The sequence below is a fragment of the Sphaeramia orbicularis genome, chromosome 22 (assembly GCF_902148855.1).
Source record: "Sphaeramia orbicularis chromosome 22, fSphaOr1.1, whole genome shotgun sequence".
NCBI lineage: Eukaryota > Metazoa > Chordata > Actinopteri > Kurtiformes > Apogonidae > Sphaeramia > Sphaeramia orbicularis.
In genome coordinates this window covers 2821131-2845738 of record NC_043978.1, presented here as the reverse complement: position 1 = coordinate 2845738, position 24608 = coordinate 2821131, and the positions used below count along the sequence as shown (strand labels likewise).

The window sequence follows — 24608 nt, the reverse complement described above, 5'->3', positions numbered from 1 at the left end:
CAAATGAGTAAATCCATCCATCCCTGCATTTTCTGAACCCGCTTTATCCTCACGGGGGTCGCTGGAGCCTATCCCAGATACTTATGGGTGAAGGCGGGGTTCATCCTGTATGAGTCGCCAGTTCATCGCAGGGCTGACATATAGAGACAAACAATCACTCTCACATTCACACCTATGGGCAATTTAGATTAACCCATTAACCTATCAGTGCATGTCTTTGGATGGTGGGAGGAGCCGGAGCAACAAATGAGTAAATGTAATACGGAACCAATATGATGCAAAAATGTGGCATTCTCAGTTAAATAACGACAGCGAAAAGCCACTGCTGAACTTACACCTGTGGAAAACCCTTGAGTTTGACTCCATGTTTAGTTTGGCTTTAGCATCCTCATCTTCATCCTCGTCTGACCAGCTTGTTCTCTGTTATTTTGTGAATTTCCTTGTAGACAATGTAGAGTGAATATTTGCATCAAGACAGGGCAAACCCCACTCTAGGAATAATGTCATTTTAAGAGTAAAACAAAAAACAAAATTTTGAGTTTATGAGTTTGCTGCTAAAAATTCTATTCCATGACTTCTTTCTGATAAGTTTGATGATTTTAGTCAACTCATTGACATCTCTTTTATTATGATTGTGGACTGAAGCTCTTGTCTAACATCACATAAATTCCACATCATGTGATGAGGAAGTCAGTCTATTATTACTTGAGAGCTCCAGAACAAAAGGCACATTTAGTTTGAACATCCTGTGACTGATGACTGTGTTCATTCATGTTATAATCAACTTGGAAAAAGCAATAATCTACTTCTTCTCCAGATTCAGAACATGACTCAATGATGCTCAGATATTGATAAAGCACTGCAACGTGTAACTAATTACAATGGAAAAGACAGATCGTTCCAAACTTCTATGACTCGTGTCCTTTATGAAGTCCATTCATGTGTTTCATGAGTTTCATTCATTCAGCAGCGGAGTGCTTTCATCAGTTTGTCTCGTATCATCTGGAACCCTAAAAACAAAACAAAAAAAAAACCCAAGTGTTAACACCAAGTGTGTTCTTGGAAACTGAACAAATACATGTTCTATATGTTCTGTTGATATATACATCATCTATATACGTTCACACCAGGGGCCCAACGGTACAGGTAGCCCACGATTCGGCACGTACCTCGGTTTTTGGGCCATGGTTTTGGTTCAGTTTTGGGATGTGTTTTGTGCGTAAAGACAACTGTTTTTTTTTTCTCCCAAAATTATATTTTTATTTTGCTTGTCAGAAAAAACTAAATTTCACAGTAAGAAAAAATTCTGTCACTGTACTGAATAAAATAACACTTTCTTATTCCTTGACTACTTGTATATAGTCGTATAAAACAGGCACAGGCCCCCAAAGGGGGCTTGAGCCCCTGCCCTTTTTGCCTCATTGAAAAAAAGTGCCCTTTTTATTTTTTCAAAATAGATAAATTCCTGTTTTGCATAGGGATGTAAAAGAAAATGGCGGTATAAAAACGCCACAGTTATCTACCAAACGCATTTCATTGTAACAGCATGTCATGATATTGTATAGGGTGTCCCAAAAACACACTTTACACACTATACACACTTTAAATAATTGATAAGTAGGGGTGTAAGAAAATATCGGTTCTGCAATATATCACGATATTTCATTTCACAATACTGTATTGATATCAAGAAGTACTGTATCGATATTTTTAGGTATTTTTTCAGATGCAGATATTGTGGAGGTTCATTTTTGGTTTTTTGTTTATATTTTATTTATTATTATTCAACACTCTTTCGTTAAATAATGTTAGTTCCTTTGTCGGGATTGCACAAAAATGATGTTCTGCTTTTAGTTATAAACTAATAGAATATGAACATTTGAACAGGATCTTAAACTGTAATATCTGCGCAACAGAATTTCAGTTTGAACACAGGAACATTTTGTGATATAGCATTAGATCTTGTTTTGATGAAATAAAAATGTGTTTAGTATTTGTGCATATTTCTGGTGTAATTCAATTTTTCGAGGAAATAATCATTTTAAAAAAAGAAACAAACAAAAAATTGCCTTTTTAACAGTATCTTGATATATCGTGATACATGGTATCGTGATCCTAGTATTGTGATTTGTATTGTATCGCCTGATTCTTGCCAATACACAGCCCTATTGATAAGTAGGTGTTTATTAAAATTCACTTAATTTTCAAAATGTCATAGAATTTACAAACACCATTTTCTTGTTTTGTCTGTTCCTCCTGTTCTCAAACTGGCGTCCATTCTGGTCCAGACTGCTGACAATGACCAATGGAATCACACACATCATGAAACCGCTCCCTTGGTATTTGCGTGCATTCATGGTCACTGGCTGCGCTCAGTTCAGCGACTGTTGCAGGTCACACAGCGTAGACTTTGTCTTTTAGGGATCCACATAAAAAAAGTCTCGTGGTGTGAGCTCTACTATTTGTCACCTGACATAATTAAGTTGATTCATGACATATGAACAGATTAGGGATACAATGATCATAGAGTTTGATGGTACACTTATTGCCAAAAAAGGCTTTTAGTTTCAATTATTACATGTAATTTATTCGCCAAAATATGGATAAAATCACATCTAGAATCACATTTAGAATCTGAGGGTTTTTTTGTATTTTCCCCACAAATTTTCTTTATTTGTGTTTTTCAAACAGTTGCTCTTCATGAAAATAATAAGTAAAGTAACTTTTAAAAAGTTTTTCTGTTTGGTATTAAATAGTGTCTTTATTCAGCATCTGTGTTGAACCTCTGCAGTTCTATACCCTTGAACTAACTTACACTTTGACTCCTATAGAAGTGTGTTATGACCAGTTTTCTTTTCTTTGACATCCTTTATATCCTAATTACCAAGCACGGGTGCACGTGCACGCAAACACACATGCACAAATGTACAGTTAAATGACACCACCAATATTCAAATCTGTCTAGCTAACGTGACCCAGGGAGAACAAATGCCAAACATATTGACAACTTATGTTAGCGGTCCAACTAGGAGGTTCCCTTTATAAGTAGATGGAGGGACAGCGGGGACGGCCAATCACATGTACGTTAGCAAAACCAAAGAGCCAATCAGAGAGCGACATTTACGTTAGAGGCGGGACTTCTAGCAGAGACCGACTGTTAACCCTTTGTGTGCCATAATCATTGACTAAACACTACAGACAGCAGTTGGATTGATAGTGAGTACACAGTAGTGGTTGGATATTGGTAGGGACGTGTCCCTAGCGTCCCTACACAATTCTACGCCCCTGCACTAAGGTTCCAAAACTCCTTGATAGAACTGATTCAAAAACCAAAACTAGTGTGGTGGAAAAAGCCCACAGACATATATACATGTCTTGGTTATGAAAAAAAAAAAAACAAACAACATATGTCTCTCTTTATGTTCATTATTGTCTCCTAACATAAACATATATATAAAAAAAAACAAAAAAAAAAACGTGTAGACTTCAGAGACTTCCGCATGAACCTTGTTCTTTTACTCATGCAGCTCAGTTCAAGTTCACTCTGGAACATGACACTGATCACATCTAAAAAACATAACGTGATCAGCTAAAGAAATAAATAGTCATCTGAGTAATAAATGTGAACTGAGCACTAAGGGTGAACATAGCTAGTGTGACATAAATCTGATAAACGTCGATGAGTCACAGATTACCTTTTCCGTTGCGGTCCTTCACAGGCGTAATAAATAGCGAGGAGGAAGGCCTGAGGACACAAGGATGACATGAAGTGAACCGGTGAGTCCACAGGTGTAAAATAAATAAATAAATAAATTGAATCACCCAGTTCCCCCATCAATCTGTGTTTAGTGGATCAGTGCATTCTGAGGTTTGGAATCACATTTCTCTTTTGTTTAACAGGAAAACAAGTAAATTGTGGATGAATATGGATAAGCACAATATCCTCAAGGATTTCTTTATGTATTTATTTATGTGCCATAAAAAATTATAATTGCAAAGTAACACTGGTTAAACAGTAGTAAAAGGATGTGACCTATGACCAGAAATGACCGAATAATGTTTTAAGCCTTATTTCCTTTGTTGATAATAACCACATACGCTTCAGTTCTGTACATAAACCGTGTATCTTTAAGGGTCCATTCATAAGATTTTGTGGTAATAATATGCCAGCACAAACGCCTTTAAACTGTTCCTTCCCTCCTAATCTGTGTCAATGTTTGCCTATTTACCAACTTCCGAAACTGAAGAACCACAAGGCCACAATTAATAATTGACATCTCATGTGAAAGGTAATAACCTCTTGTCTCGTTAGCTTAGCTCACTATCCACTATCTGTCACTAATTATGTTTTAGTGCTCAGGAATACTGTAAAATAAACTTAGTGACTCAAATGTAGAGAATGTAAGCTTCCTAACAAGGTACAGCATGCCCATATTGACAAAAGTTTTACTGTAGAAACTAATGTATTTAATACAAAATGGCAACCGGATCACCAGCAATCTGGTGGTGATGGAGAGGATACAGTTCTGCAAATGGGTTTTCTCTGCATTTCAGCACAAGACTGGTCCATAATGGAAAGAAAACAACTAAATAGTTGCAACTTTCATGATTATTTTGCTTCACTTGTGTTTCATATGTACAACAAATTTGCTGAAATATTGATCTAAATAGACATAAATCATATATGTGATGTTCATACTGTCACGGCATCTCTGAAATCCAAAGGAGCTGGTGCACATTTACAACACAGCACCTTTCTTAAGTGTTTTATCCCCATCTATTATTATATTATCCTCTTTATTTTGCATTTTTTTCCACTGTAAATCATGTATTTTCTTATATTTAATTTACTGATCATGTAGATGTTCATTAAAGCTCAGATTAAAGTTGAGGGTTATTATATCAGAAACAGAGAAAACTGAAGAAAAAGTGTCTTTATCAGTAAATCTATCATCTGATAGTGTGTCCATCCACTGTCATTGATCCAACTCCATGGGTTTTACTGGTGAATCAATTTTGCAGAAGATGACGGTGTTTCCACGGTAACTACGGAGCCTCTGAACGTCCAAATGGGTCATATCTGATGACCAAGAAAAGATGAAGAACTGTATTTTACACCAATTGCACTGCTCTACAATTTTTTTTTAATTACCTGCTTCAGAGGTTAAATGTGCTAAATGTTACGTATTTTAACAAACGACCAAAGTGCTGGTTTGCTGATGTTTTCCAGGTGTATGATAGTGTTATTTCACATATATATTGGTATACACATATATATTATTAATCCAATAGATTTATAAATGTTCTGTGTACAGTGAATGTATTGTCATGTTCAGACAGTGTTTTGAAGTAGATCTGGTAGATCTGACACTAATATTCCTTTGGAGTTAAACCCATCCTATCATTAATTCTCTAATTTCACATTTTGACCCAAGATTGTATCTGTGAAACTACATCCAACCAGCATTTAGGACTGGATTTGTCTTTATCAGTGACTCATACGTGGTAAAATTTCACTACTTTTATTCTGGAAGCGTTTTACTTGTAGGCCAGTGTTATTTACATGTATTGATAGGTGCTTCTATGAAACTGGTCCTAAAAACAGCACATGGGAGGTAAAAATTCAAACTAGATGTAGACTAATGTTATGAAGCAAGTTTGGAAGCACTTTGGGTCTATTTTTAAAATAAATATTTACTGAGATAAAAGAGAAACTATTTTTCAGATAAAACACATTGTAAAATGTAAAACATATTTTACATTATATTTGATACAAAAATCCACATGTAACACGGTCAAAAGGACATGAAAATTACACGGTACCAATTTTTTCGAATATCTCTTTATTCTCTCACAGGTACATTTTGGGAATTAAACTAATTATGCTAGGCAGGGTGTTTGACAAAAATGACCGCTTTTGCAAAATCATTCGGGATTTATATGTGTTTAACTGGGCAGGTTCTGCATGTAACACAAGTGGACACGATGGGTTACATACAAAACCTGGAATGAGACTGAGATTGATGAAAAACCCACATGTGTGGATTAGAAAAACCACTAGGATCGACACATTTAACACAGTATCTTTATTTAGAGTCTATAGACCATTTTAAGCCATGTGGTCCAGATGTAATGCACTGACACCTTTAATGTCCATATTTGGGTCGTATTTTTGGCCCCAGTATTTTATTAAAAATTCATTAATTATGGGATGGCTTAGAGCAAGAGTATAATTTTTTTGCATTTATCTGAGGTCATCATTAGGTCCATCCTGAGGGTAAATATGTCTACATTTACCTTTTATTATTGAGTCTAAAAAGCTGGAAAAGTGACAGATACTAAAATAAACCCAGTTTCATAGAAGCACCCTGATAGGATTAATGAATCAGAAGTTATTAAACATTTTAGATTGGTTGATGATTTCAGTTTCCAGTAGCTGATTGGGTCTTTTTGGGCTAAAACTGTACAGTCCAAATGGATGCCGATTTTTCTTGTGTCTTCTGTGGTTGTTTCACTCACATTCTACATGTTTAGGATGGTGTCAGTAACAATCAGCCTGATCTCCACCAAACACTGTCAGCACAGTTTCTATTCAAAGACTTCATCATTGAGATCCTTAAGGGTCAATTCAGTATCATTTAAGCTCCACAAACACAAAGATGTGGAGAAAAAGAGAGACAGAGGAGGAGGAATGAGTTTGTGTTCAGTTAACACTGGGGTGGGATTTTTTGTTGGTCTTTTGTTCATTGCACAGTTTTTGAAACAATTCCCATTTGCAGAGAAAGGTACTGTTTTTGTCCTGAAAATATGAATATTCCCCTCATTTGCATGCATATAAATCAGGGGTGGGCAATTCATTTTCTTATGGGGCAACATAAGAAACTTTGACAGTTGTTAAGGGCCGGACCAATACACTTGCAGCTCTGATCATTATATATATCTATAAAAACAGTAAATGAAACAATACAATGATATAATGAAAATGTGGAGCACAGCTTTGTTTGTTTGCATATCTCAATTCTTTTTTTTTTCTTTAACTCTGACTTCAAAGAACAAATACTTAAAAGTTAATGTTTTGTTAAAAACTCTGCATTCTGAATCAATCTGTCTTTTTTGGCATTATCTGGCATCTTCATGGGCTGAAACTGACCAACAAACCAATCAGTGCATAAGCCTTACGCTAAGCATCCAGAGTACGTGTGAAAAAACATTAATTTAGTCGATCCTTCAAAATAAAAGCAGTGCTGTTGTATTGGTTGCATTTATTACAATGATATATATTTGCATTGACTTTTAATTTATCAATGACCTCATGAGGGTCAGACCAGGTCAGATATTGGGCCACATGTGGCCTGTGGGCCGTACATTACCCAGGGCTGATATGAATGATACAAACACACCATGATACTATTTCTTGGAAGCATAGTTTGTAGGTAAATCAACCTTTTACAGCTGCTTTGTGAATCTTTCTGCCTCATGTGCCGCATTTCAGTGTTTTTGCATGGATCTGGTTCATTCAGTTTATTGGTGCTATTCCATTTGAAGTTCTATGTACTTGTTCCCGCATGTTTGACTGACAAATAAATATGCATCACATTAAATGTCTTTGTTGGCATTTTACAACTGTACATTCCAAATGGATACAGATTTTAAAGTATTTTATTTTGCTATTAAAATCATTATTGTTATTGTTTTTTTTAACTTAGTTTTTTATTAGATTTTTTTTTTTTTAGTACAAAAAAATGCATATACATTTAAGTACAGTTCAATTAGTTCCTTTTCCTTTTTCACAGCTGCATGTGTATTCCCACAAACCTCCACAGGCAACATAGGATGGAAATTAAAGAAAATAATAACAAATAATGTCCACTTCCAAAAATAAGGCTGTATATAGTCAGAGGCAGAATGACACCTAACAACATGTAGTTTTGCATCACCAATAATTATTATTGCAGCAACAAAGGTAACATTCTTAACTTTCTGTAAATTGGCTTAGAGTCTGGTTTTGACCAACTCTATATACAAAGTGTCATGAGATAACTTTTTGTTGGAATCTGGAGCTATATAAATAAAATTTGATTGATTGAGTGATTTGATTGGTTTTACCCTGTAAGTCGCTTTGGAAAAAAGCGTCTGCCAAATGCATAAATGTAAATGTAAATGTAAACATAGGTTCCCATCTTTTAGTAAAGGTGGTTTTCTGAAGCCTTAGTAAGAATGTGATCTGCTCCATTTGTTAAATATCCCAAACTTTTCTGAATCGATGTATTATATGAGGGAGGTTCTGGTTTCATCCAACTGATGGTTATAGACTTTAAGGCAGTGGTGAATAATATATTCAAGAGGTATTTATCTGCCCTTCTATCCAGACCTTTGGGTATTACCCTCAGTGCTGCCACTGTGAAGTTATGAAGGATGATTATTATTATAATTTTTAAGCACTCATTAATTGTACTGCTTACTGCCATCAAACTCCTAGCTTTACAACCCGTCCCCACAGAAAAAGTTTCACATATGAAGTAAAAATGGTTACGACTCTATTACATTTTAACAGGAAAATTCCTCAGGGATCAATAAAGTTCTTGCAATTGTGATATTAAGCTGATTAACTAATACTTACAGCCAAGAATCCCAAACCTGCTTGGACAACAGCAGCCCACTCAAAGCTCAGATGTTGTGTGATGAGGCCCCCCACTATTGGTCCGTAAAACATCCTACAAAAGAAAACCTACGTTGAAGCATCTGTATTGCAGCATTACATTATGACTTCCTTCATATTGTCTTTACAGTCTCCTTTTCAGTTCTTTAATAGTTCAGATGCAGCCGCTGAGTCTTACCCCATGGACCAAACCGCCCCAAACAGTCCAGACACCATCCCTAGAGTACTGAGCCCTTCTTCAAAGCCATTCTGACTAAACACATGAGCAGAAAATACAATGTAATATGTGTTTTACCTTTCATTTCATCTGCATTTGAATTTTTACATGTCGTAAATATAGTAACAGGATATGTGAAGCCACTCACTATGCACATGTGATGATCTCAGGGAATGTTGGGATTGCAGTCATGCCCAGAGAAAACCCAATTAGACCAAGCATGAGGACCAGCAGCCACAGCTGACTACACATGCAAAACAGAAGGAAAAAATGACTAGTTAATCAGCGTTACGACACACGGCAACACATGACCGACTGAATACCATGGGCTAATGGCGAAAGAGACCGAGGGCTTTTAATGATCCCCTCCAGGCAAACGAAGGCTATGTTCAGACTGCAGGCAAATGTGGCCCAAATCTGATTTTTCCCGACCTGATCTGTTAAAGACAGTTTGAACACCACTAATCTGTTTTTTTCAATCCAACCCAGACCACTTTCATATGTGGTCCTAAATCCGATACGTATCTGATATTTACCGCCGCCAAGGAGGTTATGTTTTTGCCAGAGTTTGTTTGTCTGTCTGTCTGTCTGTCTGTTTGTCTGTCTGTTAGTGTGCAACATAACTCAAAAAGTTATCGACAGATTTTGATGAAATTTTCAGGGTTTGTTGGAAATGGGATAAGGAAGAAATGATTAAATTTTGGTGGTGATCGGGGGTGGGGGGGCCCACGGGGTGGGCGCAGACCAGAAAATTTCATCAAAATCTGTCCATAACTTTTTGAGTTATGTTGCACACTAACGGACAGACAAACAGACAGACAGACAAACAAACCCTGGCAAAAACATAACCTCCTTGGCGTGGGGGGGCCCACGGGGGGGGCCACTGATAAGCCTTGGCGGAGGTCTGCGCTCTCCGGGTGCTTCTAGTTTGCAATGCGACTTCAGTCTGAACAGCCAGATCGCATTTATCCGACCTTTACGTCATTGAAATACGACAAACAAAACAAACAAACTAATTCTGTGTCCCAGGAGTGTTGCTTTTGACAATGTGTGCCTCCATGGTCACGTATTCTGTCAGGACCTCTTTTGTGCATGTGGGTCACTTCAGGGTCGCATTCAGTTCATACTCAAAACTGACAGAAGTCATATCTAATGTGTAATATGAACGAGCACAAAAAAAATTTGTTTTCACCAAAAAAATCTGAATTGTGCATTAAGACCTGCCGTCACATTTTACATTCAATACTTCAAGTGTAAACATATTTTGCTGATAATACTTACAAACTTTCATGTTTTTTGAAGCTTTTTTTCTGATTTGAAAAACCTACTTGTGAGTATTTTCACACACCTGTTATAGTCTTCCTTCTTAAATAGTTATGGAAGTTTGTGAATCACTTTTATTCTTGATAGGAATATCGTTCTAGCTTTTAAGGAGAAACTCTTTGGAAACATCCATATCTCTAAGAATTTGCTTGGAATTGATGAATATTGGTCCCCAGGTTTCTAACCTTATAAAGTTTAGTGAAGTGACAGCTACTGCTCCTGATTTGGTTCCAAATGACTTTGAAAATCCTCACCTGGGGATGTGCAAGAAGGGAGCTGGACCGAGCAGACAGAAGCCCAGTGCGGTGATGATGCCTCCCATCACCATAAACCACCTCCTGGTGGCCTGAAAACACCCACACAAACCAGGATTACACTAGTCCAGTGGTTCCCAACCTTTTTTGTCTCATGAACTCATTTTAACATCACAAATTTCTGGCGACCCCAGACATTCAAAACAGAGACATTCTTTTGGCTAAAATTAATTTGTTATTGATGATGTAATAGTTTGCTATACTATGGTGCAAATAAATGTTAATTTTAGACTACATTTAGTCTATAAAATGTATATTATTGTGGACGGAGGCAGTAAAGCCTGGTGTAGATTACTGCACAAATGGAGAATTGGATTTTCCTTGGTCAGGATATGTACAGTCAGTCCAGCTTGGATTTACAAGGCTGACAATTAATACTGAACAAACAAGAACTCAAACTATGAATTATGAAAGAGCTGCAGCATCTGAAACTGACCACAATGAACATTTGACAGATAAACAGGAAACCAACTACAATGAACATTTGACGGATAAACAGAACCACAGTGCTTCAGTTTCAGCTTCAGGTTGTCATGTCTTGTATGTATTGGGATTATCTCTGTCAATTCACCACATATCTTTTATTAGTATCTAATTTTTATTGATTTATTTAATTAATTTTTATCAATTACTACAAATTTCAGGTGACCCCATTTGAATTCCAGGCAACCCCATGTGGGGTCCCGACGCCAAGGTTGAAAAACACTGCACTAGTCACTTTTCATTGGACATCTGTGCAAACTTTACCGATATTTACTAAATGTCAAAAAAACAGAAGTGCGTAATGTCAGTTTTTCCATTAAATTACAAATGCGATGATTTGTTTATCATTGTCAGATGTCATGAAAGGTAATTCCATAAACATGGTGAGAAACATAAATATGACATTGATTGACAGATATATAGTACTCTGTACTTTATAGTACTCTAGCCTGTACTAAATTCAAAAATGACTGGGTTTCCTGGTGTGTCCACACATACCGTGCCATGTTTGTTTTAAAACTCTTCTTCTCTTGTTGTAACATCCATTAACGTCTATTTTTTTGTTCACGTGACTAGTTGTGCAAAAAAGTGTTTCCGTTGCAGTTTTGCACAATATACCAATTTTGCTAAGTGCAAAAACTTTTCATCCCACTATTCATTTTCCATTAAGCCAATTTTTATGCGCAAGTTATATAAGTGCAATTCGAGCGTCAATGGAAAAGCGGCAACTGACAACACTCACTGGACCAACCTCATCGCAGAATGCATCTCAATAGAAAAGAATAACCTTTGAGCCTTTGAGGATAACTGGAATCCATTCATAACTTTTCTAATTTAACCAAAACATAGCCTAGAACCGAGTATATCACCAGAACAGAACACCCCCCCCCCCCCCGTCCCCCCGTCCCCCCCCCCCCACACACACACACACACCAGGTTAAAAAAAAAAAGAAAGAAGAAGAAAGAACAGCGACTACTGACAGAAATGTTTTACAAAAATTTGATCAGTTCGTTGCTGTCATACTCACAGGATATTTATCAGTGAAGTATCCCATCAAAGGTGAGGCCAGACAGTACGGCAATGATAAACCAAGCATGATGAGGCCTACATACCCAGGGGTGAGTTTAAACTAGGTACAAAAATAAGAAAAAAAGAGAGTAATTCTTCAAGTTATCTGCACTGAAAAAGAAAAAAGAAAGATTCTACTTTAGAGGTGGGAATTACCTTCTCTATTGCAAAAAGAGACAATGTGGCATCCAAGAAGCCCAGGCCTGCACTGAGTGTGAATATCGCATAGCAGATAAGCACTATTTTAAAGTGAGTGAGAAGTCGAAAGAAAGAGTCTTTGGAGGGAACAGCATCTGATCAGAGAGACCACAAAACAGCTCAGTTACAATCTGACCAAATAATGAATACTTTATTTAAAAAAATAAATTAAATGCATAATCTGATACCAATGGAAGGCAGGATGTAAATGTTGAAGGGAACCATCACCAACAGGAAACACCCAAGAAGCATAAAAGGGACTTCATATCCAAATGACTGGTAAAACCATCCTCCAACTGGTGGCCCCAGAATCAGACCCAGTCCAGTAAAAATTTCCAAACTACCCTGGAGAAAGATAATTACAGCTGACTAAAATATGCAGTTTAGAGACTACACACAAAAATGTACCAAGTCTGCAAATTTTCACAGCTCAAATACTCTTCAAGTACTGTATGTAGGAGTATTGGGAGAAACAAAACAACTCAAAACTAAGGAGTATGTTTGTTTTTTTTGTGCTCGTGATTCTAATGCCCAAACAACATACCAACAAGACAAGGGTTGTCTACACTCACCAAAACAGTTGCCACATTGTTTGGGAATATTTTTGCTGTCAGGGCAAAAGAGGAGGTCATAGCTGCTGCAAAGCCCACGGCGTCCACTGACCTCACTATAAAGCACAAAGTAATGAAAGCAGGTCCTGCAGGAGCCCGATCAAGTAATCTGGAACAAATGAAAAGAGTTCAGTCATTAAGGAGACTTTAATTTGTCTGATTTAGATAGCAAGGCATCATGAGCTTTCCTTCCTGATGATATACATTTGATTTTTGACAAACTGAGCAAAGGTTAAGCATGCTAGTGGTGAGCACACTAGTTACATTTTCTTGCCATGTGTAAGCTTTTTAATTGCTATTATTGTGTCTTTAATGTCAATAAATGAGTTGCATTCTTCCAGCCTTAAAGGAATTTTTGTAGCGTTTGTAAAGTGTTAAATTGCTATTGTAGTTCATGCAACGAAGATGAATGTACCTTATATTATGAACAAAAAGAGTGTTTCATGTAATACGTATGTAATTTGAGGTGCAGGAGCAGTTTGCTAACAATGGTGTATTTTGCTACCTTGAGCTAACAATGAATCTGAAAAACTGAGTGAACTGGTAGCATGCAAGTGGTTACTGCATTAGCTTAAGGGATATTTTATGGCTAATCTAAACTGTTGACATGCAATTAAGTTTATGTTGCTAATGATAAAAAAATCTATGTTATCCTAAGACAGTGTTTTTCAGCCTTGGGGTCGGGAACCCACATGGGGTTGCCTGGAATTCAAATGGGGTCACCTGAAATTTCTAGTAATTGATTAAAAAAAAAAAAAAAAAAAAACTTAGATAAAAATATATGGTGAGTTCAGAGAGACAATCTCAATCCATAAAAGACATGACAAACTCTGAAGCTGAAACTGCAGCACTGTGGTACTGTTTATCTGTCAAATGTTCATTGTGGTCAGTTTCAGATGCTGCAGCTCTTTCATAATTCATAGTTTGAGTTCTTGTTTGTTCAATGTTAATTGTCAGCCTTGTAAATCCAAGATGGACTGACTGTACATATCCTGACCAAGGAAAATAAAATTCTCCCTTTGTGCAGTAATCTACACCTGGCTTTTCTGCTTCCGTCCATAATAATATACATTATATAGACTAAATGTCCTCTAAAATTAATATTTATTTGCAACATAGTATAGCGAACTATTACATCATTAAAAACTAATTAATTTTAGCAAAAATTACCAGCAAAAGTCTTCGTTTTGACTGTCTGGGGTCACCAGAAATTTGTAATGTTAAAATGGGGTCATGAGCCAAAAAAGGTTGGGAACCACTGTCCTAAGAGCTAAGAGAGTATTTTATGTGATAAATATGTAATCTGAGGTACATGTAATGAGACATGTAATGCTAGCAATGAGTCTTTTATAAACTGAATAAATTGTTAGCATGCTCATTGTTAGTGCGCTAGTTTAATGAACATTTTCCAAGTGTGCATAAACTGTTAAATTGATATTATGTAATAATGGTAATAAATACACATTATATTAAGAGCCAAAAGAGTGTTTCAAGCAGCTAATAAATGTAGAAATTGTGTTGCAGTTTGGTAATAGTACTGTATTCTATTACCTTGTGTTAGTAGTGCTTCGTAACTTCGTATGAAGTGTCATGGCAGCAGTAGAAAATGAAACCAGTAACACTGTTCATTGTATTTGCAACAGCTGTATACAGCATACAGTATATAGGAAGAGGTGTTTATTTTTAGACTTACTTATAAGCTAATTTCAAAACTAATTATGAGCCATTTATAAATCCTTAATAAGGGTACCCTAATTGTTAAGTGGTACCAAAGAGGTACAATTTCAAACCAACCCCACATTAGAGCATGCTTTCACTGCAGCTGAAGAACAGTCAGATTTACACAAGGATGCTGTCATTTGTCATAAAGTTCAGGTTCTATGTTTAGCAAACAGGGTGAAATGGTGGTGCAGTGGATATCCCTGTTGCCTCAGAATCAGAATCAGAATACTTTATTAACAGGGAAGACATTTTTGAAATACTAAACACAGATGATGAAAGTAAGGGAAAACAAGTGAAAAGGTGAAAAAGTATGGGAAAAGCCAGAAATGAATGAAACAGCCTGCATGTGCACCACAGCAAAAAGGTTCTGGGTTTGATTCCAACACCAGCCTGAGCGGAGTTTGCATGTCCTCCCGGTGTTTGCGTGGGTTCTCTCCAAGTACTCCAGCTTCCTCCCAGCATCCAAAGACATGCACTAATATGCTAATTGGTTAATCTAAATTGCCCATAGGTGTAAATGTAAGAGTGACTGGTTGTCTCTATATGTCAGCACTGCAATGAACTGGTGACATGTCCTGGGTGAACCCCGCCTCTCGAGGATAAAGTGGTTCAGAAAATGTTTAGTAAACAAACATTTCTTGACTAAATGTATTAACACCAAAGACCTAAATCTGGAAACGTGGGGCCTGATTAATTAGGAATGCAAATAACGGGAGCAAATTTGCTTGCTCACGCTAAAAAATGTGTGTGCTATTAATTTGCGTGTCACAGGTGATCAACTCAGATTGCCTGTGCCAATGACAACAGGTGCAAAGTCTTGGAGACCACCCTATCTGAAATGAGGATTTTGTGTGTGCTATTGGTTGTCGTCATGGAGACAGTACTAGAGCTGCATCGTCATCGCAATGTTCGTGTGCGCAATAGTCACATCGCAGGTCCTGCAATGTAGGAGGCAAATGAACTCAACGTGTTCTCATCTACCTACATCCTGGGTACCTGACACACACTGGGTGCAGCCATCCACCAATCACAATCGTTCTTAATCAGTTTGCTGAAGCAGACCACACCCCTGCACATGGAGCGAGTCGCGGGTAACAACACTGAAAAATGAGCAACGCACCAAAAAAAAAAAAAATCACAGAAAACAAAGACTTGGTGCCAAAAAGAAAAGCAACGTCATTAATCTGGAATTATTTCAGCTACAAGAGGGATGAAACTGAAACATGTTCTGTGTCGACAGTGTCTTGTACCTGTTGCCACAATGAGAGGAAACACAACAAATTTGTTTGACGATTTACGTCGGCAGCACACAGCTATTATATCCTCCTGAGCATTTTTCCATATCGCAATATATATCGCAGAGTTAAAAAAAATCGCATTGTCAGTTTTTTCCAATATCGTGCAGCCCTAGACAGTACGCTGTAAAAACTGCTCTGGGATATGCCAGCACTAATGGAACAGTGACTGGAATGATTCAGATGCAAAGAAATGTAACGTTTGAGGAGTTTAGTCATAGAAGGTACTGATGACTCCTCCTCTGACTGGACCCAAATCATCCCCTAGTTCATCTAGAAGTTCTACAATGGCATTGTGGGTAGGACATATGTCTATATTATTTTTTTCTTCCGTCATTCCATAAATGTTGCTGTGATCAGAACAGATTGGTTCTGTGCGTTGCCTTTGGTTGGGCCTATGCCCCGCCTCCTCGCCACAACAACTACAGCCAGTTTAGGGTGAAGCTGTTCCAGTTCAAACCCGCCTTTAAGACATAACAAATATATACGCAAAATCAGCCACCGCAACCAGTGTCAGGTTTGGTAAATCACATTTCGCGCACTAAATAAATATTTGCATCTACTCCTCCCAGTAATTTTGCGTGTTCTGGCAGAAACGGCTATATTTCATATTCATCAAGCCAAACATGCTAAATGGGTTGCACAAGCTATTTTGTCCGTTTGAGAGACGTAACCCTCAGTGTGTCCTGTTAGTAGATAAATTTCAATGTGTTTTTGCGTGAGCAGTCAAGTTTGCACACATTTTTACATGCACAAACCTTTAGTAAATCAGGTCCATAGAATAGTGAAACTTCTCTACTGATGATTCCAAAAGAAAAACCTCTATGGCTGTCAAATACTCCTACAAACATACTAAACTATAACTCCATGTATTACGCTTCTTTGGCCAAAATTCTTGTGTTACATGAGCATGTGGGAACAGAAGTGTTGGGAGAGGTCACATGATAGCGTGCATAGGCTGCATCAGCTGCAGGTATTGCAGTTCGGTGATCAGCTCACACACCTGATTATAAAGGCAGGTCTTAGAAAGCTTGTACTTGCTTCTGTATGCTGATGGAAGGGTCTGCTGCCCATGGGTGCATCGGACATGAGCAATTAACTTCATTTACATTATGAAGAGAGGGTGACCTTTTTTTAATGCTTTCATATGCCTTAGGATTCATTCAGTTCATACTAATTATTATTTGTCAGTGATTGATATACATTGTGTTGTTCTATCAAGTTAATTTGAGTCTTTCATTTTGGAATTGTGGATAAAATCACTGGTTTTCACTCACACTCAAGTCACATCAGCATCAAAGAAAACAGGCCCTTACCCAAACATAATGGTGCAGCCTGATGACACAAAAAGCCCTGCAACCAGCATGAACTTTGCACCAATTTGGACGATCTGATACAAGGACAAAGAGTGAATTATTTATATACATTACAATCTGCAAATCACAGTCTAGTACAAAGTCCATTACAATGAATTTAAAAAAAGAGAAAGAAATATACCTACATATTTTCCCAGCACCAATGAACCAATCAAATTGCAGACAGCGTAGCAACCAAATATGAGGCCAACAGTGGTCTGACTGGCTCCTTTCTTTATCGCCTGCAAAGAAATACTGAAGCATGTAATGTCTCAGTAATGTTTGTAAAATATTTATAGGCCAGATATGATGACGTGAACACAAACCATCTAAATCACAAGTAAATAACTGCATCCTGTTGGACATAAGATGTTTGACAAATGATCAACAAATGGCCAAAAAAAGAAGGGTTAGTGTCATTATGTGTGCTGTTACCTTTGCTTAACATTTCTTAAAACGTCAGCTGGTTCATCTGGAACCTTTTGTTTGGATGTATAGACATTTACAATAGATTCAGTCTTTCACAGGCCTTTGGATCAGCCTTCTGATGTTTAGCATGTGACTGTCACTGTGAGGCCATTACTAAAGGCTTTTATAGCAGTATTGTTACTCATTAACCGATCTAATCTATCAATCAATCTGTCAAAACAAAAGAACCTCTCACTGCCCTGTTCTAACACATATTCACCAACAGTTTGATTAGAATTAGATTAGAATTTCAACAGTTTTCCATGATTTTTTTCAAGGACCAGTTGTTACAAGACTTCAATGACCCTTAGCAACCTTTAAGTACATGAACAGAAGTGGGTTTGAATTCATTATTATATGAAAGGTAAACAACAAACTTTTCATTTTGTAATTCGTGGTCAATTTTATATTCATTTCAAACACTCACAAAATCATTACGCTGATAAGTCATTTCTAGGGATGCACTGATTGCTAAACTCTAGGCCGATACTCATATTTAAAATGATCATTTGTATATTTTTTCTTTGTTAATTTCATTTTTGTTATTTGTTCTCCCTTATTTGTCCTCACAAAAACAAAGAAATCACAAGTAGATACACTGTATACAAAAATGCACTGACTGAATTGTTAGTCTTCTAGCCCTTGTCACCACACATTAATCTTAATATTTAACTTTTGATCTTTAACTGAGCACAAATGCAGTCATAAAAATGTATGAAACAGTGATATTTATATGTTCATTTAATATAAATATCAGTCAGTATCTGGTCTACTGATGTATCTGTGTATGCATACCCATTTCCTTTGAAATGTAAAAATAGGACCAATGGCCCTGTAGCTTACTGGCCAAATTAAAGGCTTTGGGAAATGTATCCAGATGCCATTATTATCACCCAATTATGTGTATTTATTATATTACAGAAATAGCCCAAGCTGAAAGCATGGATGGTTGGGATTTATTCTTTGACAGATGTGGCTTTGTTGAACAAGTGTTTCACACATATTATTCTGGAAACAATGTGCATACAATAATGGCTTGATTGATTACCATAGGTCAACTTTGGTCATAAATTGTAGTGAAAGGTGTTGGCAATATAAATCTGTATATATATGTAACCATCAAACAACAGTGGAAGGACTAAAAGGATCTATATGCAGCAAAGGGTACCTGAATGCCTTTGGAATGAAAATATGGTATTTCAAGACGGGTCATCTATCATGGTATTTGGGGGGGCTGTGTGGTCCAGAGGGTTAGGTGATGGACCAACATACCAGAGGCCCGGGTTTGATTGCCAGCTTGGGCAATCCAAGAGTATTTCTGTGGATCCTCACTTCGTGGTCATGTACATTTGTGCATGTAAAAGATCCTGGGTGGTAGAAGCTTCAGTGGATCAGAGTACTAAGGAAGTGGCATACATGTACAGAATCTCCTGTTACAGTGTTAAACAAATTCGAATCCAGGTTAATGGTGCCAGGCGAATCAGCATATGGCTACCATGTTTTGGTCATATTCCAATCAGATCTGTAAAAAATTCAAATTCCAACTTGATATCATTGATACTTACTGATTTATTGTATCAATCCGCTTCCTATCTCTTATAATGGGAAAATTTTTCAAAGTTGCACCAAATCCAGAATCAGATCCCAATTGAAATAATTTCAATATTTTGTGTTAACATCATCATAAAGAAACTACATACCAAGTTTGAAGTCAATCAGAACTGTAGTTTCGGAGAAGAAGACGATTGAAATTTTTTCCCCATAAGAGCCCATGTTAAATTTTCTGTAAGTTTCCAGATCCAGAAGAAGATCCTGATCAGCATGGGGCCATTATGTTTTGGTCATCTCCCCATCAGGGCTGTACTGTAGAAATTTCCACTTGATATCATTTATATTTATTTCTGAGTTATTGAATCGATCCACTTCCTATCTCTTATAATGGGGAAATTTTTCAAAGTCACACCAAATCCAGAATCAGATCTGGATCCAAATAATTTCACTAACTTTTGTTGACATCATCATAAAGAAGCTGTATACCAAGTTTGAAGTCAATCAGAATTGTAGTTTCGGAGAAGAAGACGATTGAAAGTTCTGTAACAAATGACAGACGACGACAGACGACGACAACACCAGACACCCCATGCCTATTGGCCAAAAGCTGAAAACAGATTCAAAATTATGCAAAATGCAGAGTAAAAAACTGCCATTAAATAATGAGCACTTAAATGCTCCACAAATGTTTCTATAGAGTCTTGGTCTAAATTGGACAACTCTGTCACTTTGTTTTGGGAATTTCATTCCTCATCAAGGATGATAAAGGTGACAAAAACGTTTAGTGTGTGAATGTTTTAAATATCAGCTTTAACATGTAGCTTTACAGTCCATTTATGTACTCAGGACAGGGAAAACGGTGGCCTATTTCCAGCACAAAATGGCAGATTTTGCAAAAAAAGATAAAGGAGTTTGCATCCCTAAAATATTTAATTCCATGACATTTAGGCTGAGTCCCAATTCACACATTGGCCCCTCCCCCTTACTCCTACCCCTCCATTTTGCACGCACATGTGAAGGGTTAGTGCTGTCCCAATTCTCAATTAGACGGAGAAGAGGGGCTAAGGCGGAGGGCTGTTTGGCCCTCAAAACGGAGATTTTTGAGGACCACACTACAAACGGAGGGGGGGAGAAATTTCTCATAATTCTGTTCGAAACATTGGCAAGATGGAGGAGGTAAACACAGCAAAAAAGTGCAGCAGTGACGAAAGAAACACACAAATGTACGTTTTTTCTTCGTAAACAACTTAATCATTTGATCAACTGTTTAATGCTATTTCAATGTGTTATAGATCGCATTTCTGTGGTTTATAGTAGATAGCAAGGTTCTAATAGTTTTGGATTTTTCATTATAGTTTAGTTTTATTTAGTTTTGACCTTTTTTTCGCTAACTCAGTTTTAAATTGTGATCTCCTCCTTCAATAACTGTATTTTGGCCAAAATACTAAAAATGAAAACCAATACAAAGATTATTTGAAGAATTAGTCAGAGATCAACTACTAAATAAATCACTACTTATATTGATAATGCATTAATTAATGTAAAATTCTGGCTCTGTAAATCAGAATATTTTATTTTAATCTTCCATGAAAATAAACTGAATTAATGCAGTAGCTAGTAATTACTTGCATGGTCAATTATTTTCTCACTAAATTGTATGATGTACGTCTAAAGCAGAGGTGTCAAACTCATTTCAATTCAGGGGCCACATACAGTCCAATATGATCTGAAGTGGGCCGGACCACTAAAATAATAACCTATATCTCACCTCCAAAGTTTTCTCTATGTTTTGAGTGAAAAACGTTAAATTACATTATGAAAATGCTTACATCTATAAACTACCCTTTAAATAAATGTGAATAACATGAACAACCATGAAAAAAATGAAGTTTCTTAAGAAAAAAAAAGTGCAATTTTAACAGTTTTATGTCTCAGCTTCTCATTTACACATGTGCATTACAACGTACAGATCACAGTGGCTTTACAAAAACACAAAACACTTAGTAGAATATTGTTAAAATTACACTTACTTCTATTACGACATTTCAGGTTGTTCATTTTTATTCAGGTTATTCACATTGTTTGTAAAAAGATAGTTTATAAATGTAAAGATTTGTTTGTAATTTTTCTTTTTTTACACTAAAAAGACAAAGTAAACCAAATTTGTCTGTATGTGGCCCCTGGACTAAAATGATTTTACCATCCTTCATTGTCATTATCTTCAAGTGTAAATTTTAAATTTTGTAAGTTTTGGCCCCCAGGTTGCATGTTTGACACCTGTGAGCAAAAGACATATTAGTGCATTTTGTGTGACATTTTTAATACCTCATTGGGGAAAAAGGGTCCTAATATTGAGTAGCAGATCATTGAGCTGAAGTTGACAGAGGCCATGGACATCAGTGTGAGGACCTGCTGTCTGGTCATCCTCGATGGACGCACTGTCGATTCATTTTCTGTCGTATTATTATCTGATACAGAAGAAAGAAAGGGAAAGATGAACTGATTTGGTGATCAAACTGATTCCACAAGGCATGGTGAACATGGTAGAAGGTTGATTTATGACAATAGAATACCCAGGATCCTATCACTTTTTATAGATGATATTAATTTTATAGATTTAAAAAAAGTACTAACAAATTCATACGAAGTGCCCTCACTTCTATCTTCCCTTCATCATTAAAAAGGAAAAATCTGTCAAAAGATTATCCTAAAGAGATTATAGTCAGGACTAGAACCAGATATCTTCCTCTACCCATATCACCAAAAGCTCAAGAAACACATTTTAAAACCTTAAATGATATCTATCCTTGTGATGAGTTTCTGAGACAAAGATTCAACATCAATACAAACAACATTGTTTTTTGTGACTCTGACATTAAGACATTAGAACACTTGTTTTTTAACTGCACTTATACTTAGGGGTGTGTATTGGCAAGAATCTGGTGATACGATACAAATCTCAATACTAGGATCACGATACGATATATCACAATATATCATGATACTGTTAAGAAGGCCATTTTTTTCTTAGTTTCTTTTTTTAAAACAATTATTTCCTTGAAGAATTGAATTACACCCGAAATATGTACAAATACTAAACACATTTTTATTTGATCATAACAGGATCTAACGCTATATCACAAAATGTTCCTGTGTTCAGACTGAAATGATGTTTTACAGACATTACAGTTTAAGATCCTGTTCAAATGTTCATATTCTATTAGTTCAGAACTAACATCAGAACAATATTTTTGTCAAATCCCAACAAAGGACCTAACATTATTTAATAAAAGTGTTAAATAATGATAAAGAAAATATAAATAAAAAATAAGAACAAAAAAACAAAAATGAACTTCCACAATATCTGCATTTGAATGAATACCTAAAAATATCGATACAGTACTTTTAAAAATTGATACAGTATTGTGAAATGAAATATCGCGACATATTGCAGAACCGATATTTTCTAACACCCCTACCTATACCAGAGTGTTTTAGGAAGCATTTCTAGACTGGATATCTGAAAAGGACATTCAGTCACCCAAGATGGAATACAAAGACATTAAATATGGAGTTATAATACAGAACAAAAAACAGGAAATGATGTTTAACACCTTAATTATTATTGCCAAACAGTTTATCCACAGATGCAGATTCATGAAGAGCCACCCACTGTTCTTAGGTTATATAAATGAGATAAAACTTCAAAAAAACAAAACAAAACAGTGAAACAAGCCTTGACTGTTTATGACAACCTGAATGTATTGATTCCTTATAAGACCTCCGAGTTTTATTGTTACTTATATTATTTTATGTTTTGATCCTGTAATATACAAATACTGTACTGTACAAATATGCTGTAAATGATCAGTCTTTCTCTATGGAAATCTTTTGAATGTCATGCCAGAATTTGATAAAGTTAGGGGGAAAAGGCGGAACTGATTACAAATAATGGGTCAGCAGAGTGATATAAAAAGGACATGGGTTTTACAGAGGGACAAACCAATCCAAACAGTAATTTTTTTTTCTAAGTGAACTTTTAATCTAGCTTTACAACACCGCAATTAAATTCAATAAACCGACCAACCTGCTTGCTGAGGATCAGCGTCCATGTTTGGTTTCGTACTCGGTTCCTCAGGTCAGAGACGAAGACAGGACATAACGATACTTAGAGACACTGAAGACAGAGACAGCAGACAGACACACAGTCACCTCCGAAATGCAACTATTCACCACACAGTTGTGACAGTGGATGAAGTGTTGGTGTTTCCTCAATGGAGTTTAACGTCAAATGTTTTGGTTCAACCCACGGAGACACTGTCTTTCCCCCGCTGCCTTTCAAAATAAAAGCCCCGTGGTGCTGGTACGTCAACGCGTCCGCCATATTGAACCGGTCAAAACTGGAACGGAAATACATACATTTAAAAAAAAATGTTTTTGAACAATGAAAAATTGAACTATTACGGAGCCCGGGAAGGGACATGAAGAGAAAAAAATTTATTGCGTTATAACGCAATATTTCAAAAGTATTGCGTTATAATGCAATAGTTTTTGCGTTATAACGCAAAACTATTGCGTTATAACGCAAAAGTATTGCGTTATAATGCAATAGTTTTTGCGTTATAATGCAAAACTATTGCGTTTAAACGCAAAAGTGTTGCGTTATAACGCAATAGTTTTTGCATTGGGATCTGCATTCGGGATCGGACAGGTCGTCAGGTCAGACACACCTGTACCTGCAGTCCTGTGCCCTATGCATGTGTAGTTCAGATGACCGTAACTCTGTCATTATTTGTCCGATCAGAAAAATTCCAACGGTTTCTGAAACCTGAGACTCTGTGCTTTATGGACATTCTCGGGTCAGTGCGAAAATTTCACGGGCACCTGTCCTAGAAGATGCAAAATAAGCCATTCGGTGACTGGGAACGCACACAGCAGAGCGGATTCACGGAGCGAAGAACCGGAGCGCACGTCGGACAACGGAGTGGATAACGGATTAGATCTAGTTTTGGAAAATGTAGGCCAGACGGATATCCCAAGTCCCATGACCCCCCTGGAGATTTACAGATAGATTTGTGACCGAAGGAGCGACTGATGGAGCAACATCTGAAGAAGAAAGGTAAAGTTCACCCAGTTCCATTTAGTGGATTTTCTACATGACTGAAGCACTGTCTGCTTTTTTTCTATGGAGTTTTTACTTGTTTCACTTTAGTATATGTGTAAACTGACGATTATACTGCATCGTGGTTTTATAGAATTAAGTACGAACCGTGTAGAGTATGTGTTAGTTTGGAGTATGTTGGACTTTCTGTGCGTAAAAGTGCGCATGACGCTCTCCAAAAT

The 24608-nt window shown here is 36.7% G+C and overlaps 1 protein-coding gene across 2 annotated transcripts; it reads right to left on the bottom strand.

The window, feature by feature from the left end:
- Positions 1-115: 115 nt before the first annotated feature.
- slc18b1 (solute carrier family 18 member B1) lies at positions 116-23556 on the bottom strand. 2 transcript variants are annotated; one of them, XM_030126852.1, is made up of 14 exons: positions 23353-23556; positions 21591-21733; positions 17393-17488; positions 17208-17281; positions 12836-12983; positions 12452-12608; positions 12222-12358; positions 12025-12126; positions 10454-10545; positions 9025-9120; positions 8838-8912; positions 8621-8714; positions 3696-3745; positions 116-1010 (listed from the first exon to the last, which is right to left on the bottom strand). In XM_030126852.1, the coding sequence occupies exons 1-14, from the start codon at positions 23375-23377 to the stop codon at positions 956-958; spliced, it is 1344 nt and encodes a 447-aa protein (XP_029982712.1). In that variant the 5' UTR covers positions 23378-23556; the 3' UTR covers positions 116-955. The 2 variants fall into 2 exon arrangements, with proteins under 2 accessions (XP_029982712.1, XP_029982713.1); XM_030126853.1 differs by having other exon boundaries at positions 21591-21730.
- Positions 23557-24608: the final 1052 nt, after the last annotated feature.